Here is a 17,603-nt window from a genome sequence, read left to right on the forward strand (position 1 = left end):
ATTATCTGAGTAGATTTATTGGGGGTAACCTCGCCGGGCGCACATTCGCCTGATTGCCATGATGGCACTATCAGTGTTCAGAGAGTGAGCCACTTCCAACTGTACAGCGCGAGTACTCAGCCATGTGAACAACGCACCGTAGCGTAGTTCGCGGCACCTCCCGATGTTGATGTGCAACAGTCTGAAATAGTCCAGCCCGGTGAACGTGAATGTTCGCAGGAACGGGATCAAGCGCTGGACAGGTAGATTTCCCATTACAGGTGGCTTGGGCTAGGTTCGTTGGTTCTTGCATTATTGACACTCAGACCATGCTCGCTTCACAGCTGCTCGATCCGTCGTCACCCAGTACTGCTGGCGAAGCTCATTCAATGTCCTCTCGTGTCCATGATGGCCAGAACGCAGGTGGTATTCGTGGACTAGGAGCTGTGTGTACCTATGCTTCGGACACAGGATAGCCGGGTGTTTTGCACTGTACGCCATGTGTGAGGCGACCCTGAACCCGCAGGATCCCGTCCTCATCAATGGCTGGTGCTAGCTGTCGTAGACGACTGCTGGTGCTGACAGGCTGGCCATCGCTCAACAATGCCACTTCTACGGCAAAACACTCTGCCTGCACAGATTTCATCTAGAGCTGTTAGGCCGCATCCATTTCCTTGGCTGAGATGGCTGCGATTGATTTGACAGTTTGTCCGCGAACTCTGGCCCGCGTGTTTGCGATGAACCTGGCAACATACGCGGTTGTGCAGATGAGACGTTTCCATGACAAGAAACGGTTGACGTCAGGTAGCGATTCGGCAAATTGCTGGGGCCTTGGCAGGGATATTGTCGCCGCAACGAACTCTTTCTTCACTTCGGTCGTGTCGATGCACTCATCCGACGTTGCCTTTGCAGCTGGCCACGCTTCCCATGACTGCATTAGAAAATCCGGACCAGACTTCCATCGGCCGCAGCTCAGTTCGTGCATGGAGATACCACGAGATGCATCATCTGCAACATTCAGCAGTGTTGGTACCCAGTGCCAACTGCTGGCCTCTTTGGCGTCGCAGATCTCAGCTACTTGGTGAGCGACAAACGGCTTGAACAGTCGCGCATCTGACTTGAGCCATTGGAGAACGGTTCTGGAGTCTGACCAGAAACAGGTGCTGTGCCACTTAATCCCATGCTGTTAGGCTAACATCTGGTCGAGTCGACAGCCAAACACCACAGCTTGGAGCTCCAGATGTGGAATGGATGTTGGTTTCAGTGGGGCTACTCTAGTCTTGGTGGCAACCAAGCTGCACTCGACGTCATCTGTGTGCTCCACTCTCAGGTACTCCACTGCCGCAAACGCTTTGCTGCTGGCATCGCAGAACACAATGTCATGTAGAGACAAGTCAGTACCGGACGAAGTGAAACAGGAGTATGCGCGTGAGATTCTGAACTGGCTGATCTCCAGCAGCTGTCCACACCAATTCTGCCAGCGCGATAGCAGCTCGGGTGGAATCTCATCATCCCAACCGATGCCACTCAACCAGATGTCCTGGAGGAGTATCCGTGCGGCAATGACAAACGCAGACAGGAAACCTAGCGGGTCGAAAACTGACATGACGATGCTAAGTAGGGTTGCTTGGTGGGATGCGCGGCACACAGCTACTCTCGGCGTGTCACGTTGAGTTGAAACAGGAACTCGTCACTGTTTGGATCCCACCGAAGACCCAGCATGCGCTCTACCGGCTGTTGTGAGCTGAGGTCAACGACTCCAGTTGCTCTCGTATCAGCTGGCACACTCATCATCACTTCGCTACAGTTGCTAATCCAGTTGCGGATCGTAAACCCGCCTCGCTGCTGGATCTCAATTGTATTGGCTACACGCTGTACCGCCTGGTCGGTAGTGTCGACGCTGTCCAGGTAGTTGTCCATGTAGTAGTTCTCCTCACATGCTGCGGCTACAGCAGCGAATTCCTCACGGTGCTCCTCAACATTGCGCCGCATCGTGAACTGCGCGGAGCATGGCGATGACACTGCGCCAAAGATCATGACTTCCATGACGTACATGTCAGGCGGGCCAGTCTCACCAGGTTGTCGCCATAGGAAGCGCTGAGCTGGCTGGTCTTCTAGGTATATCCGAACTTGATGAAACATCTCTTTGATGTCAGCCGCAAAGGCCATAGCACGTTGGCGGAACTTCATCAGGACACCCACGAGCTGGTTCAGCAAATCTGGGCCTGGGAGCGGTGCGTCATTTAGCGACATCCCTCTAGCTTTGGCGGCCGCGTCGAATACAAAACGTAGCTTCTCCGGGCTTGTTCGGATTGAATACAGCGAACTGCAGTAAGTATCAGGTATGTGCGGTTTGCTCGGCAGCCTCTGCTGGTGTTAGCTTACGAGCGTAGCCTTTCTGAACGTACTCATCGATCTTCTGGGCATACTCTGCTGCGAATTCTGGAGACTTAGCCATCCTTCTTTCTATGCCCATTAGACGGTTGAAAGCCATGTCATGGCTGGGCGGAAGCTTGGGCTGATCTGACTTCCAGAGGAGGCCTGTCTCATACCGGTCACCAACGCGAACCGTGGTGTCGTGCAGGATACTTTCAGCACGGATCATGGCCTTTGGCTTGCCAGCAGAAGCAGACGGTACAACGCCAAAGTTCTCAATGGTGAATGACTCCTTCACTAGTTGGTAGATCGCCTCCAGTTCGAGTTGATCTTGGTGAGTCCGAGCTCCAATGCGACTGTGCACTACCCAACCAAGAAGGGTTCTCGTCAGCATAGGTGCATTTGGCGGGCCTTCGACGACTTCACGTGCCACTGTGAGGTGTCCGTTGTCTTGCCCGATGAGTATCCTCGGTTGTACTGCTGGGTATGACGGCACTCTGGAGTCATCTAAATGAGGCCATCGACTCGCCAGCCCTCTGCCATCTATTGACTGCGAATGCAACTTGAGGTCCTTGGCTGTTCTCACATCATCCATTTGATGCTGGGTGCCATCGCTGCCATTGACCAATACAGGGACTCTGCATGACGAGTTGTCCGTGTGCGTCGTCGAATTCGTCCATGCCATATGCAGGGGATCAGACTGTCCAACAGCGCCTATGTCATCCGCTAAGGCCGTGTCCATTAGCATGACAGTGGAGGCTTCGTCCAGCAGAGCAAGTGTCTCCACACAGCCCTTTGGGCCTCCAACCGTCACTGGCAACATTCTCAGCAATACTCGGGTTGTACCAGGAATACCAGTGTGCCCAAAAGTGTCGACTGGCTTCGCTGCAGCCTTGCCCTTGTACAGGAGCACATGATGGTGGTACTTGCAGTCCGGCTCACTGCGCGGCTTCCTGCTGCCACACTCCCTGGTAGCGTGTCCACTGGCCAGGCAAGAAAAACAAAGACGGTGACGTTTGACCAGCTCAAATCGGGCTTTCCGGCCAAGCTTCTTGAATGCTGAACACTCGCCGAGGGTGTAACAGTTTTCCCCTGTTCTCTATAACTTTACACTCCCTCGCACCTCATGCGTCTTACGCCTGTCTATTAGCACCTTCATTGGCGCCATTGCCACATGTATACTATCACATTTTGCATATAACTGGTCGAGGCGCGCTCAACCAGGCCTCTTACTTTTCAAGTTTGATTAAACCTGTTACACTGGTAGCAGAGGATGGTTCCTACTCTGCTTTTGGCAGGTGTTCTGGTCGCTCTGCTTACGCTCCTCGTACTCGTCGTTCGGCTGATAAACGATATCAAGACCGCTCAGCGCGTTAGCCAAGGAAACCGAACGATACATCCGAACTCGGAACCGTGGGAGCCAACACCCCGCCTTACGAAAGAGCCGCCTGTGTTTGGAGGAGATTCCGCTACATTCAAAGAATGGACGTTTGCAATGGACATGGCCCTACGGTCGTTGGCGCTCCCAAATGCGGCACAGAGGGTCGACTACGCGGCAGGATTTTTGACTGGAAACGCTCGTCTTTGGTTGATAGCGGCATTGGAAGCTAACCAAGTGTTTTCCGACTGGCCTGCTCTGAAAGCGACACTTGGCGATGTGTACGGACCACGGCACAACGAGGAAACATCGCGTATGGGACTAATTTCCGCAGCGCAGCGCGGGTCGCTGGACGCATACATTGCTGCTTTCACTCGCCTCAGCCTGCAAGTGCCGGAAATCGACCACCACACCAGAGCGCTGCTGTTCGTCAGGGGTCTAGTGCCGCACATCCAGCGACAGGTCATGCGTGAGCATCCACGTACCCTGGAGCAAGCTGTCATGGCAGCAAACACCGTGGAGCAGTCATCAGGGCCACCGGCGTCGGGGCCACCAGCCAGTAGAGAGTCGCGTTCCGTGCCCAGCTTCCGTGGTCAGACTCAGGGCCTCCGCAAGCTGACGGACCAAGAGCGTGTCCAACTGCGAGCAATGGGACACTGCTTTGCTTGCAGGAAGCCAGGCCACCTCGCTAAAGACTGTACTGAGGGTGGACAGCGCTACCCAAACGCTGGTCGCCAGTAAGAAAGGGGGTGCGCTTACTGGCGACGACCCAAGCACCCACGCCGGTACCAGTCGCTAACCGGTTCGGAGCTCTGGAGGTTGAAGACGTTGCTCTCCAGGAACCTACGGAGCCGGAGACACCCATAGCTGTAGGAAATTGTCCCGTTGCAGAAAGGTGTCATGTCAGCAACGTCAGCGTCGGCAATGAACCTGAACACGACCTACTGCGCATACAGGGAAAGATCGGCGGTCGCCGTGCAGTGATGCTGATAGATTCCGGTTCGACGCATGACTTCATTGCAGACAGTTTTGTTCGAAAGCATCATCTTGACACGGATGCAAGCTCAGCAGTGCTGAGCGTAACATTGGCGGACGGCTCGACCAGCGAGGTCCCGCAGATTTCCACACGCACGCTAAGGGTGACAGTCGGGGGCTTCAGTGAGGAACAGCACTTTACTGTGTACCCCCTGACTCGCTACGACGCTATTCTTGGCAAGCCGTGGCTTACAAGGAACAACCCCAGCATCAACTTCCGTACGAACGAAGTTCAGTTGGACGGTGAGCCCTTTGTTGCCAAATTGCCTTCAGCTAACCCGCCGACAGCCGACCGGCCATCTGTGGAAAGCATGTTTATCAGTGGCCGACAAGCTCGTCATGCCCTGAGGAGTGGAGCTGAGGGGTTTCTTGCATGGGTCACTGCTGCAAACGAGGAGAATCGTTCCGGGCCACAACTCCAGGAATCAGAGCAACAAGACATCCAGAACCTGCTCAAGAGGTACCAGGATTTATTTCCAGACGAGCTGCCGAATGAGCTTCCACCGAAGAGACCAGTCGACCATGAAATCCAGATAGAAGATGGAGCCAGACCACCGTCTCGACCCGCCTACCGCCTGCCGAAACCAGAGATGGACGAGCTCCAGTCACAGCTGTCAGAATTACTTGAGAAGGGATTCATTGAGCCAAGTAAGTCGCCATACGGTGCACCTGTGTTTTTTGTGAAAAAGTCGGATGGTACTCTGAGAATGGTGTGCGATTGGCGAGAATTGAATAGAATTACGATCAAAAACAAAGCTTGTCTTCCTAATATTGATGACTTATTCGACACGATCCAGGGCAGTGCATATTTCTCCAAGTTGGACTTGCGGTCGGGGTACAATCAAATCAGAATTCAAGACTCGGATGTTTCTAAGACGGCCATTAATACGCCGTTCGGCCACTTCCAATTTAGAGTCATGGGATTCGGGCTGACTAATGCCCCGGCCACCTTTCAGTCACTCATGAACTCTATTCTGCAACCGCATCTCCGAAAATTCGTTGTAGTATTCTTGGATGACATTCTAGTTTTCAGCAAGACCTGGGAAGATCATCAGCATCATCTTCAAACAGTTCTAGAAACACTTAGAAATAGTGAGCTGTATTGCAAACAGTCTAAATGCGAATTCGGCGTGAGAGAAGTTCTCTTCTTGGGGCATAAAATCAACGGCACATCAATTTCCCCTGATCCCAAGAAGATAAGTGCTGTGGAAACATGGCCAACTCCGTCGTCAGTAACTGATGTGAGGAAGTTTCTTGGCTTTGCAAACTATTTCCGAAGGTTCATAGATCGACACTCGACCATCTCTCGTCCATTAGAAGAAATCACCGGAAAAAATTCACGCTTTGAATGGAGCGCTGCTAGACAGAAGGCATTCGAGTCTCTAAAATCAGCATTACTCGAGGCGCCAGTGTTGCAACTGGCCGATGTTGAGAAAAGCTTCACGGTAGAAACTGACGCAAGTGACTTTGCCGTGGCGGGTGTGCTCCTGCAGCAGGGAGAAGATATGGATTTGCATCCCGTAGCCTATTGCAGTCGGAAACTGTCAGCTGCAGAACGCAACTATACTGCGGCCGAGAGGGAAACGTTGGCTGTGGTATTTGCATTAAAGTGCTGGAGAATCTATCTATTCCGCCACTTTGACCTGATGACTGATAATATGGGTGTTGTCTATTTACGAACCAAACCGACTCTCACCAAGCGTGAGGCAAGATGGGTAGAGTTTTTAGCTGACTATGACTTTACGGTCTTTCACAAACCAGGAAAGAAAAACATTGCCGACCCGCTTTCACGCCGTCCAGATCTGTTCAGTGATTCTGAAATAGGCGGGTCATCCTATCCTCCTAACATTCAGTTGAATGCCATAGAGCATACCCTAGAGATTAATCCAGACTTAGCGCAGTTAATTGTCAGCGGTTACAAGTGCGACAAGGATCTTGCTCCCATTATCAGGAGACTGAAAAATTCAAGCCATGACAATCTGCACGACCGTTACCTTCTAAATGAAACACCCGGTTATCTTTATCTCAGATCTTCACCACAGAACAGGTTATGCATTCCAAAGAGTAGCAAACTCCGACTCGCCCTGCTTCAAGAATACCATGACTGTGTGACTGCGGGGCATCCCGGTCGAGATCGCACCTACTTCAGACTCGCTAGATATTTCTATTGGCCCAGAATGGGACTGGATGTAAAGGCGTTTGTCAAGTCATGTGACGTCTGCCAACGAGTTAAAGGTGGCCAGCTAAAAACTGGTCTCTTGCAGAATTTACCAGTGCCCAGTCAGCCGTGGGCGGATATCTCGATGGATTTTATCATGGGTTTGCCTAGGACCGACACAGGTCATGATGCTATATATGTATTTGTAGACCGCTTGACAAAGTGTGTACATTTAGCACCTACTTCCTCTACTATTGACGCTAAAGGAAGTGCTGATCTGTATATTCAACATGTATTTCGACTTCATGGTTTGAGTTCTAGTATTGTATGTGATCGTGATCCAAGATTTACGGCAGCATTTTTTCAGGAATTGTTTGATCGCTTAGGAACGAAACTAGCATTTAGTACTGCCAATCACCCTCAGACAGATGGCCTAACTGAACGAGTAAACAGAATAGTAGAGGATGTGCTGAGGGCTTTTGTAAATCATAAACAAGATAACTGGGATATGCTCCTACCTCTCTGTGAGTTTTCTATCAACAGCGCTACTCAATCATCTACAGGAAACACACCGTTCTTCTTAAATTACGGTCTAAATCCCAGAGCACCACCCGACTTCCTCAACCCTATTCAGGGAGGCAGAGATTCAGCTGATTGGTTGCAAGCAAGACAAGACGCGGTCAAGATCTCACAAGATGCGCTAGTGGCAGCTCAAGCTCGTCAGGCCTTCTATGCAGATCGGACAAGGGTCGAGGGAAAGCTGAAGGTGGGAGATTTGGTAATGGTCTACCGGGATTTCCTCCTGACTCCTGAAGCTCGGGACCGACCATCCCATAAATTACGCCCCAAGTGGTTTGGCCCCTTTCCTATAACCCATGTGGTCGGCCCGAATGCCTACAAGCTCAAGTTGCCTCATACCAGCCGCTGTCACCCGGTATTTAATGTGTCGGCACTCCGTGCCTACGAGAAGAACGCTATTCCTAATAGGAGACAGCCTACGCCTCCGCCTATCACGGACCTTGATGGTCATGCCCGCTATGTGGTGGAGAACATACTCAGTCACCGCCGCCGGCAGAATCAGCTTCAGTACCTAGTCAAGTGGCAAGGCTACTCTGATGCCACTTGGGAGCCTGAACATTATTTGTTGGATGAATCTGGTAATGACATTGTTCCACTTCAGAAGTACAAAACCTTGGCTTCTGCCCGCTGAGTTTTGCAGTTGAACTTCTAGTTTCACCTTACACATTTGTTGAGCTTATTACACTTTATTTGCATGGAGTTTCAGTCGTCTTATTGTGTTACTTCAGTGCGAAGCCTTTTTCGTCTCGCACGTGTTTGCGCTTATTGTACTCTATTCCACTTGAGCATTTGGGTTATAAGCTCCTTCCTCTCCATAGGAGGGGGATGATGTAACAGTTTTCCCCTGTTCTCTATAACTTTACACTCCCTCGCACCTCATGCGTCTTACGCCTGTCTATTAGCACCTTCATTGGCGCCATTGCCACATGTATACTATCACATTTTGCATATAACTGGTCGAGGCGCGCTCAACCAGGCCTCTTACTTTTCAAGTTTGATTAAACCTGTTACAGAGGGCATGCTGCACTTGTTTGCAGCAAAGGCAGGCTGACTGCTTCTTACTGGCTGCACTTGGTGGTGCCGTCGCTGCTGCTGTGCTGTACACGGTCGAAACTTCCTGATGACTGTACACCCTCTGCGTCTTGTCGGTTCGGGTACCCGGCAGATCCACGACGCGCACACCTGCTTCAGCCTTGTCCGCCAGCCACATAGAAAACACTCGCAAGCTGATGTCATGGCTACCCTGACGCACAAGTACCTCTCCCCACTGCAGTCGCAGGGATGTTGGCAACCTACCAACAAGCTTGACGTAGCTGAGGGTTGTACATATGACCTTCATTTCGAAGGTGCTCCATGGTAGTTACTAGAGTCGTCACAGCAGTGGACAGGTTGATGAGACTATCAAAGTCTCCTGGCTTGACCTGTCCAATGGCCTTGGCTTTACTGATCATGGCAGCAATCACTGCATCCGGTCGGCCAAACCTCCTTTCCAGGACCTGGAGTACAGTAGGCAGGTTCTCCGGCACGGTGAGCATCGCTCCGACGACAGCCTTGGCTGGGCCTTTTAGAAAACGTTGCAGACGAATTACATTTTCCGATGGCGAAACTCCACACTCGTCTGACGTCCTCTGGTATGTAGAGGTGAATATGGGCCACTCCTCCGAGTCGCCAGAGAACACCGGCAAGTCACGACCAACCGTCTGTCGGATCAGGAACTTCTGCATGCCGTTTGCTGCTTGCGCTGGGTGCAGGTCTCCAGCCTCAGGACTCTTCTGAGCTGGCTTTGTTGCTGTTGTCCCTGCCGCAAGTGCGGCGTGTGCAGTGCCAGGTTTCTGGGTCTCTACCCTATGCCTAGTAGCTGTCAAGGCGGACTTTCCCGGAAGTTTACAGACTGTTTCTAATCGTGGCTGAGATCAGCTTACTTCTACTATATTCTCCTGGCCAGAGCTGGTCAACAACGCTGCTCATGGGGTTGTGGAGGATGCCAACAACAGCCTCAAATGCTGAGTCGGTGTACTGGATGCAGGACGAAACGATCGTCGCGAACGAGAGGACGAGGTGTTTCGATTTGGGCGTGGCGCGCCTCCAACTCCAATTGAAGCAAACGCCTCTGCCTATCCAGTCTTTCTTGGGCATCCGCCTCCTCAATTGCCATCAAACGCCGTGCCATTTCCGAATTGGCCTCCGCTTTTTGCCGTTTTACTGTGGAGGACGATCTCATCGATGATGCGAGTGAGGCAGGGGATGCTGGCAACTCCATCTCAGCAGCCTGCTCGACGACATCGGCCATATCCGTTTTGCCCATACCCGTACGATTTCGTAGCAACATTGCTGTGTTTCTGTAATCTGAAGACTGTATATTTCTTCAGAACTGCTCATCCGGCTCGAAGGACCATGTTGCGGCCCTCTGGCCATGGTAGACAAGATTTACTTCGAACCATTACTTGATCTTTACAAAGTGGAATAAACTGAATCTCAAAGAGTTCTGAAAAGCAAAGAGCGACACGTGTACATGTAGCTTCAAACAGAAAAGCTGGCAACGCAAAAGGAAACATGCAGCCAAAAAAGATGCCTAGCTCTGGCATACATCGTAGACGTCACTGCACGTCCGATGCACTGCGCCCCAAAGGTGCAGGCACGGCGCCCCAAGAAGTGACGACATCCATAAACTGCATCGCATCATGCAGATAGAGCGATAGCGTACCGAAACTACAGTCAGTATCAAAAAGATTAGCAATCCTAGCGATCGCCCGGGGAGTTTGCCGTCTTACCGTATGCGCGCTCGAGAGCTGGCTGGAAAAACTCACTGTGAACTCGAAGAAATAATCCGCGCGAAAGCATGAAAAATGACAACTCACTCACGTCGGTACATGTACGTCTGGTTTACAACAAACGAGTTCTTCCTCGTATCGACATGGAGTCAGAGAGGACATGTCGAAAGTGTGGTAAATGTTGACGAGCGGGATGGGTCCCAATTCGTTTCGTGCCCAATTTCTTTGAGCTGCGATGCAATTTACTCTCACGATGTGACAAAAACGACATCGACACAGACTCATTCCCAAAGCCATGGCTTGGCAAAGCTATCCGTGTGACTTCGACGACATTTTGAGAAAAGCAGACGCCTGTGAAAGCTGATAGAAGAGGGCGTTGACTCCTCTGAAATTCGAATAAATTGGTGATCTTGAAATACTAAAATAATTCTCAAAAAGAAATTGATCGATCGATGTGCCGTTGTATTCAACAACACGCAGCTACAGCGCAATGACTTCCGTGTTCACTCACACCGTTTCAGTGTTGTGGGTGTGTTCACATGGCGTGAACCAGTCAAGTGTCAGTAAGTTCGGCAGGAAACGCGAGCTCCAACACCAAGTCGTTTGGCGCCTTGTACTTTTTGTAGATCTACCAGCGTGATCACCAAAACAATGAAAAAGGTTTGACTTGAAGATAGTTTGGGATTTGAACTAACAACTTCATGGTCAGCAGACAGCATTCATAACCACAAGGCCAAAAAGGAAAGGATAAATCGTGGGTTTTGATAAAAGATCGATACTGGCTCCCAGGGCAAATTGTAAACCATGGGAAAAGGCTGGAAACCTGGCCGAAATTCTAATTTCTTAACGGCTGGTCAAATTGTTCCGAAATCTTCACAGAACAATTTGCCGTATCCTAACAAGCCATTCTATGTACTTTGTTGTCCAAATTTCCCTAATCTTCATACTTTTTAAGACCAAAACCTGATTGCTAATCTTTTTGAAATGGACTATGGTACAAAATACAAACAAAACAAAATTATCTGAGGGGAGCGAAAATAAATAAATCGAAGAAAAGAAGAGAGAAGAGAGCTAGAACGGAATTTAATTCTAATTATTTAGAGCTGGACAGATATTGTCAAGGAGACATGCAGATACACAATAGAATCGTCTCGACTGCATGTAGAGTAGCTACCTCTAACTGCAGCAGAGTGGAGCACGTAGCGACGTGATCAACTTGGGAACAGTGAAAGGTGGGAGAAACTAAATACAAATAAATTCGAACGCGCAAATACAATATTTGTGAAGTCATGTGCAAAGTGTCTGTAACGAGAAACTAAATACAAATAAATTCGAACGCGCAAATACAATATTTGTGAAGTCATGTGAAAAGTGTCTGTAACAGTTGGCGAGCTGATGTTGGTATACTGGGAGCTTACATGGGCATGGAAAGACGAATCCCCCACTCGTCCAGTCGGGTTAGGCATTGGTGAATATTCCCGGCGTAACCTGTCAACAGACCAGGAGTCACAGTTTTGCGAGGAAGTGGACATGTGGATCCTCAATGGATGGTTGGTACCCCATGACCAAGCAGTCCATGGTGAGCCTGGTGCTGTGTTGCCCTTGTTGGCTGTGGCCCAGACGCACAAGGAGTCCACCCCTGTCCACCCGTGTTTGGACTACCGGCAACTCAACAAGTTGATTGTGTCGCATCCAGGTTTGGACGTGCCTGTTTGCCAAGAGAAGTTGCGTCAGTGGAGGTCTATTGGCAACGCCGACAGCCACGTGTTGCTGGACATCAGCAAGGCTTACCTCAGCATCCGCGTCGCACCAGCTCACCAAGTTCCAAATGGTCGTCTGGAAGGGCCAGCTGTTCGCAATGGAGAGGATGGGCTTCGGCCTATCGATTGCGCCCAACTTCATGGATATAATCGTCAAGTGGGTCCTCCGTGCTTCTGCTGATGTGGACAACTATGTCGACGATGTGTATGTTCCGAAGCCTCGTCGGCGTGCTGTCACCGATTAGTTGTCGCAGTACGGGTTGCCTACCAAGCCAGCGGAGCCAGTCGTCTCTGCTAGGGTACTCGGTCTGCAGCTGTCAGAGTCTGCAGATTGCCAAGTGAGGTGGAAGCGTCGTGGTGACGTCATGTCGACCTGTCAGCCCGATGCCATCACACAAGTGGTGTGGCAAGCTGACCAGCCACTATCTCGTCGGCTCCTGGCTGTGCCCAGCGTGCAGTTATCTGAAGCGTCTGTCTAGCCTTCAGCCTGGATGGGACGGTCCAGTGTCTCATGAAGTCGTCGCTTGTTGTGCAGAAGTCATTCTCCGGCTGCAGACCGATGACCCTGTACAAGGTGTGTGCTCAGTTCCTGAAGACGCACAGTGGTCGTTGTGGTGTGATGCTTTGGACATCGCACATGGTGCTGTCATTCAGGCCGATGGTGTGATTGTCGAGGATGGCTGCTGGCTGTCAGGGTCCAGTGGATCAGCAGTCAGCAGAACAAGGCGGATCATTTGATCCGTGTTCCCAGCAGCTGGATGCGATGTGGCAAGACGCTCCTTGCTCCGACTGCACCGTCCGTCACCGCTGCGGTGGTGACCGTCGGTCCATTCTTATTGGACAGAGTATCTGCTGCTCAGAATGCAGATCCTCGGATTGCTTCGACTCGCCAGCAAGTCATCGATGGTGACCCAGTTACTGATCCTGCATTTGTCAAGGTCAAGTCACAGCTTGTAGTCCATGATGGTATGCTGTGTCGAGTGTGAAGTTGCCGCCCAACGATGCAGTCGTCATTCCTGTTATTCCTAGTTCACTCGAGTCCGATGTCGTTCGTGCTGCTCATGTGAACTGTGGTCATGCGTCTTGGGAGGGTACATGGCGCTTCCTCCGCTCGAAGTGCTATTTCCCGAATATGGCTGCCCAATGTCAGCAGTTTGTGCGCCACTGTCCGCTGTGTGCTGCTACCATCCCAACCAAGGGCGTCTCGGCGGAGGCCAGTCGCCCTGTGGAGGCTGACGGCCCATGGAGTGTTGTGGTAATAGATACTCTGGAACTGGGCGTCGATCAGAGTGGAGAGTACCATTGTGTTCTCGTCTGCATGGATACTTTCACCAAGTGGGTGTAGGTGGTTCCGCTCCGTCAGCATGATGCGGCATCAGTGGCCGAGGCATTTGTCAGCCTGTGTACGCGGTTGGGCCGTGATGTCATCGCTGTTTGATGTGACAGTGCTCAACGGTGCCGTGCGTCATCCCCAATCGCAGGGATCTGCGATTTAACCGCACTCTCCTCACCTTAACTCGGAAGGTGTCGGATGAGGCTGATGATTGGCGATCTGAACTGGACGTGTTACTGTACTTCTACCGCATTCGTCCTCACTCTGTCCTCAAGATTTCTCCTATGCGTACGATGCTTTGCTGGGAGTACACCGGTGTGCTCTTCTCGGCTACTCCTGGGCTAGGCCTGACTCCATCATTATTCTCATCTTGAGCGCCAGGCTGCCTGGATCCGTGATTTTGTGGAAGCTGAGCTGTCCTCCAAGAACTTTGTTGATTCTGAAGCTGATAACTGTCTGTTCGCCGTTGGTGATCTCGTTCTTCTACGTCGTTGCCATCGTCACCAGAAATGTGAGGTGCCATATGAGCGTGAGTGGGTAGTAGATCACATTGTGTCCCCCTCTACTGTGGTAATTCGCAATGAGGCTGCTGGTGGTGATAAAGTGGTGAATGTTGAACTGCTGAAGCCTGATGTTGGTGCTGAGGTGTTTACTGATGTGCCTGCTGCAGATGCTGTTGCTGATGTGCCTGCTGCAGATGCTGTTGCTGATGTGCCTGCTGCAGATGATGTTGCTGATGTGCCTGCTGCAGATGATGTTGCTGATGTGCCTGCTGCAGATGCTGTTGCTGATGTGCCTGCTGCAGATGCTGTTGCTGATGTGCCTGCTGCAGATGCTGTTGCCGATGTGCCTGCTGCAGATGCTGTTGCTGATGTGCCTGCTGCAGATGCTGTTGCTGATGTGCCTGCTGCAGATGCTGTTGCTGATGTGCCTCCTGCAGATGCTGTTGTTGATGTGCCTGCTGCAGATGCTGTTGCTGATGTGCCTGCTGTTATTGATGTGCCAGCTGCGGGTACTGTCCCTGATGCTGGGTCTCGGTCTGATCCACGAGATCCTAATTATGTGCCGCTTCTAGCCCCTGCCGATGATCCTTCTCCGTATCAGTTTCGCCCATATGGCCTTCGTCAGCGTGGTTCGCTTGCACCCCCTCAGCGATTCCGTTAGTTTTGCTTTGTTGCGCTATTTGGTATTTTGTTTGGCATACCACCAGGGGGAGAGGTGAAGTAGAGTAACCCTCTTCTATACAAGACATGTATTTCTATGTATGTCAAAACTGAAAACAGGCTTATGTGTCATTTGATGGGCCCAAAATTACGGCTTCTATTCGAGGGCGGCTTCTATTCAAGTGCGCCCTTTAATACAAAACTTTACGGTATTTAAATTTCAGTATCCATAGAGTTTGGGGTGCTAGTCCCACATGTCTCCGACAAAGCATTCTTGAGATATTTCCGTTTGAAAAATTGAGTTTCGGGTGCGGCACCATGACATCATGCGGCCCCGACATTCGATACACCCCCTCTGCAACGTCATAGAGTGGAGCTAAGTCAAAAGAAGTGCGTGAAAGCCATAGTGGCAATGCTATTTCAAATGATTTGGCGACCGATAGTAGGTGGTGCAAGCGACCCTGACTACGTAACTCCATGTGAGAGTGAGGATGCAGCCATGGCCGACCTTCATGAGTTCTGCAAGGGGCTGAGAATTTCAGTATTCTGCAGAATAAATGGCCGCGCGGGCCGGTCAAGAGTGAGAACTGCCACGTTTGCGATTGATGAAGCTTCAGCTATTGCAGATGGGGCTGATATAATCTCAGATCTCTGGAGAGCAGAGTCGTCAAAATGTAGAAGAGTAATGCGAGGGCTCTGATTGGTGTTCAATGCTGACTCGCTTGGACTCCAGTGGCCTGCCGCATAGCGATTTTTGGTGCAAACTAGCACTTAGCGTATTTCAGACGGTGCTCGATTGACGAACAGTGCAGGCTTTTTGAACCACTGGCATGACTTTTCGATTCAAGGCTCACAACATTACAGGATCTGAAAGCTTTAGGACCGGGAACTGTCCGTTGTTTTGTCACTTGTCACGGCTGTGGACTCATCGTTGTAGCATAAATGAGGCTGGACTATTCCATGCGGAACACATCAAGATTTGTCGAGCTGAAAATTGCAGGGAACGTAGTGTTTGTAACGCCGAGTCGAATGGTCTTGGTCGGAAGAATCTGCGACAAACGGGTCCCCAATCGAACGCGTTGCGAACCTTTTGTACACATATAGGTGGTGCGGCTTTCTTGCCAAGTACCTCAATGGCAGTCTCCACCATGACCCTGTTGAACCTGACAGTATGGTACAAGGCATTCACAATTGCTTGAAATGTGGCCTTCTGCTGCACTGCTCCTGCAGCTGAGGTCGGCATCTTCGTCAGAGATTAAAGCAGACACACTCCCAGTACCACTTTACAAAAGGCTGAAGAAGACTCGTTCAATTCAGGATATTATTTTCTTTTTCAAGCGATCCAAGTTTCCAGGTAGCAGGTGATCGTGGCTACCTATCAACTTGAAATACACCGTTACGTCTTTCCTTTCTCACCATGACGATAATTGTATGGGTTAGGGAAGACATTGGAATCGGGGCAGACATTGGTATCAAGGAAATGCTGAAAACACTAGTGCAAGGGTAGGGTTCCCTGCTTCGAGTCCTGGCGATGCCAGTGAGCTCTTTGAAGCTTTGTATTATGACGTTGTCATGATTGTTGTGGTTTTCTTTCTTCGTTCTTTGTATTAATTTTGTCATATGGCCAGAATTGCTCTCAAGTGTTGATATTGAGCAACCGGAATCCGTCAAGGTCACAGCTGTCAGAGCAGACCCACCTGTAACCATGCCAACTAGGGAAGAAACAACAGCAGCAGCTGCGTCAGCAGGATTTGCAGTGTATCCATCCAACCGGACTGCAACAAAACCATTGCCACTTGGACAGCAATTAGCACCGCTGTCTCCACCAATGAAAAGTAGAACTGCAGCAGCAAGAGGAGGGCCTGGAGGAGGAAAAGCAGTAGTAGTAGCAGCAACACCAGCCGTAGCAGCAACACCAGCAGTAGCAGCACCAGCAGTAGCAGCACCAGCAGTAGCAGCAACACCATCAGTAGCAGCACCAGCAGTAGCAGCACCAGCAGTAGCAGCAACACCAGCAGTAGCCGCAACACCAGCAGTAGCAGATTCAGCAGTAGCAGCAACACCAGTAGTAGCAGCAACACCAGCAGTAGCAGCACCAGCAGTAGCAGCACCAGCAGTAGCAGCACCAGCAGTAGCAGCAACACAACCAGTAGTAGCACCAGCAGTAGCAGCACCAGCAGTAGCAGCAACACCAGCAGTAGCAGCACCAGCAGTAGCATCACCAGCAATAGCAGCACCAGCAGCAGCAGCAACACCAGCAGTAGCAGCACCAGCAGTAGCAGCACAAGCAGTAGCAGCACCAGCAGTAGCAGCACCAGCAGTAGCAGCACCAGCAGCAGCAGCAACACCAGCAGTAGCAGCAACACCAGCAGTAGCAGCACCAGCAGTAGCAGCACCAGCAGTAGCAGCACCAGCAGTAGCAGCACAAGCAGTAGCGGCACCAGCAGTAGCAGCATCAGCAGTAGCAGCACCAGCAGTAGCAGCAACAGCAGTAGCAGCACCAGCAGTAGCTGCACCAGCAGCACCAGCACCAGCAGCAGTTGCAGCAGCAGCAACAGCAGCAGTAGCACCAATATCAGCAACAGCATCATGGGCACCTCGAGCAACAGCAAAGCTGGAACCAGGAACAACCGAAACCAAATCAACTATGCCAGCACTTCGTACTTATTCAGGTGAGTTTTGCCTGGTTGACATTCGAAGGGGTGCCTCGTGATGAGTTAGGTTCGCTATTGCAATAGCTGCTGCATGTCATACTGTACGAATAGTAAGACCGTCTACAGGTCACCCCAGCCAACCGTACAGGTTCCTTCGTCCCGTTTCATCAGCTTTATGGTGAATGAGAAATAGACTTGAATGATTTCCCAATTAGTATACACTGAGGCGTCATGGCACCAGCCATTCATCATGGCAGCATTCTTAATCAATGGATTTTGATGTATGAGTGTTTGCACGCTCATGCAGCTGCATGCACCCTGAAATCACATTTTCCTTTTGTGGATGCGGTTTCTCCTCTTCTTGCCCCGCCCTTCTTTCCGTTCGCTTATATATTCAACCTCCTCCTCATATACACT

General features: G+C 50.9%; 1 protein-coding gene across 1 annotated transcript in view; it reads left to right on the forward strand.

Annotated features, from left to right (window-relative positions):
* LOC135828054 (uncharacterized) overlaps nucleotides 1-17,245 on the forward strand; it is a 42,629-nt gene extending 25,384 nt beyond the window's left edge. The window contains exon 9 of the mRNA XM_065340489.1: nucleotides 16,161-17,245. Coding sequence (XP_065196561.1) covers nucleotides 16,161-17,245 — 1,085 coding nt within the window. The remainder of the gene's footprint in view (nucleotides 1-16,160) is intronic.
* The last annotated feature ends 358 nt before the right edge of the window (nucleotides 17,246-17,603 follow it).

This window comes from Sycon ciliatum, chromosome 12 (assembly GCF_964019385.1).
Source record: "Sycon ciliatum chromosome 12, ocSycCili1.1, whole genome shotgun sequence".
NCBI classification, from domain to species: Eukaryota; Metazoa; Porifera; class Calcarea; order Leucosolenida; family Sycettidae; genus Sycon; species Sycon ciliatum.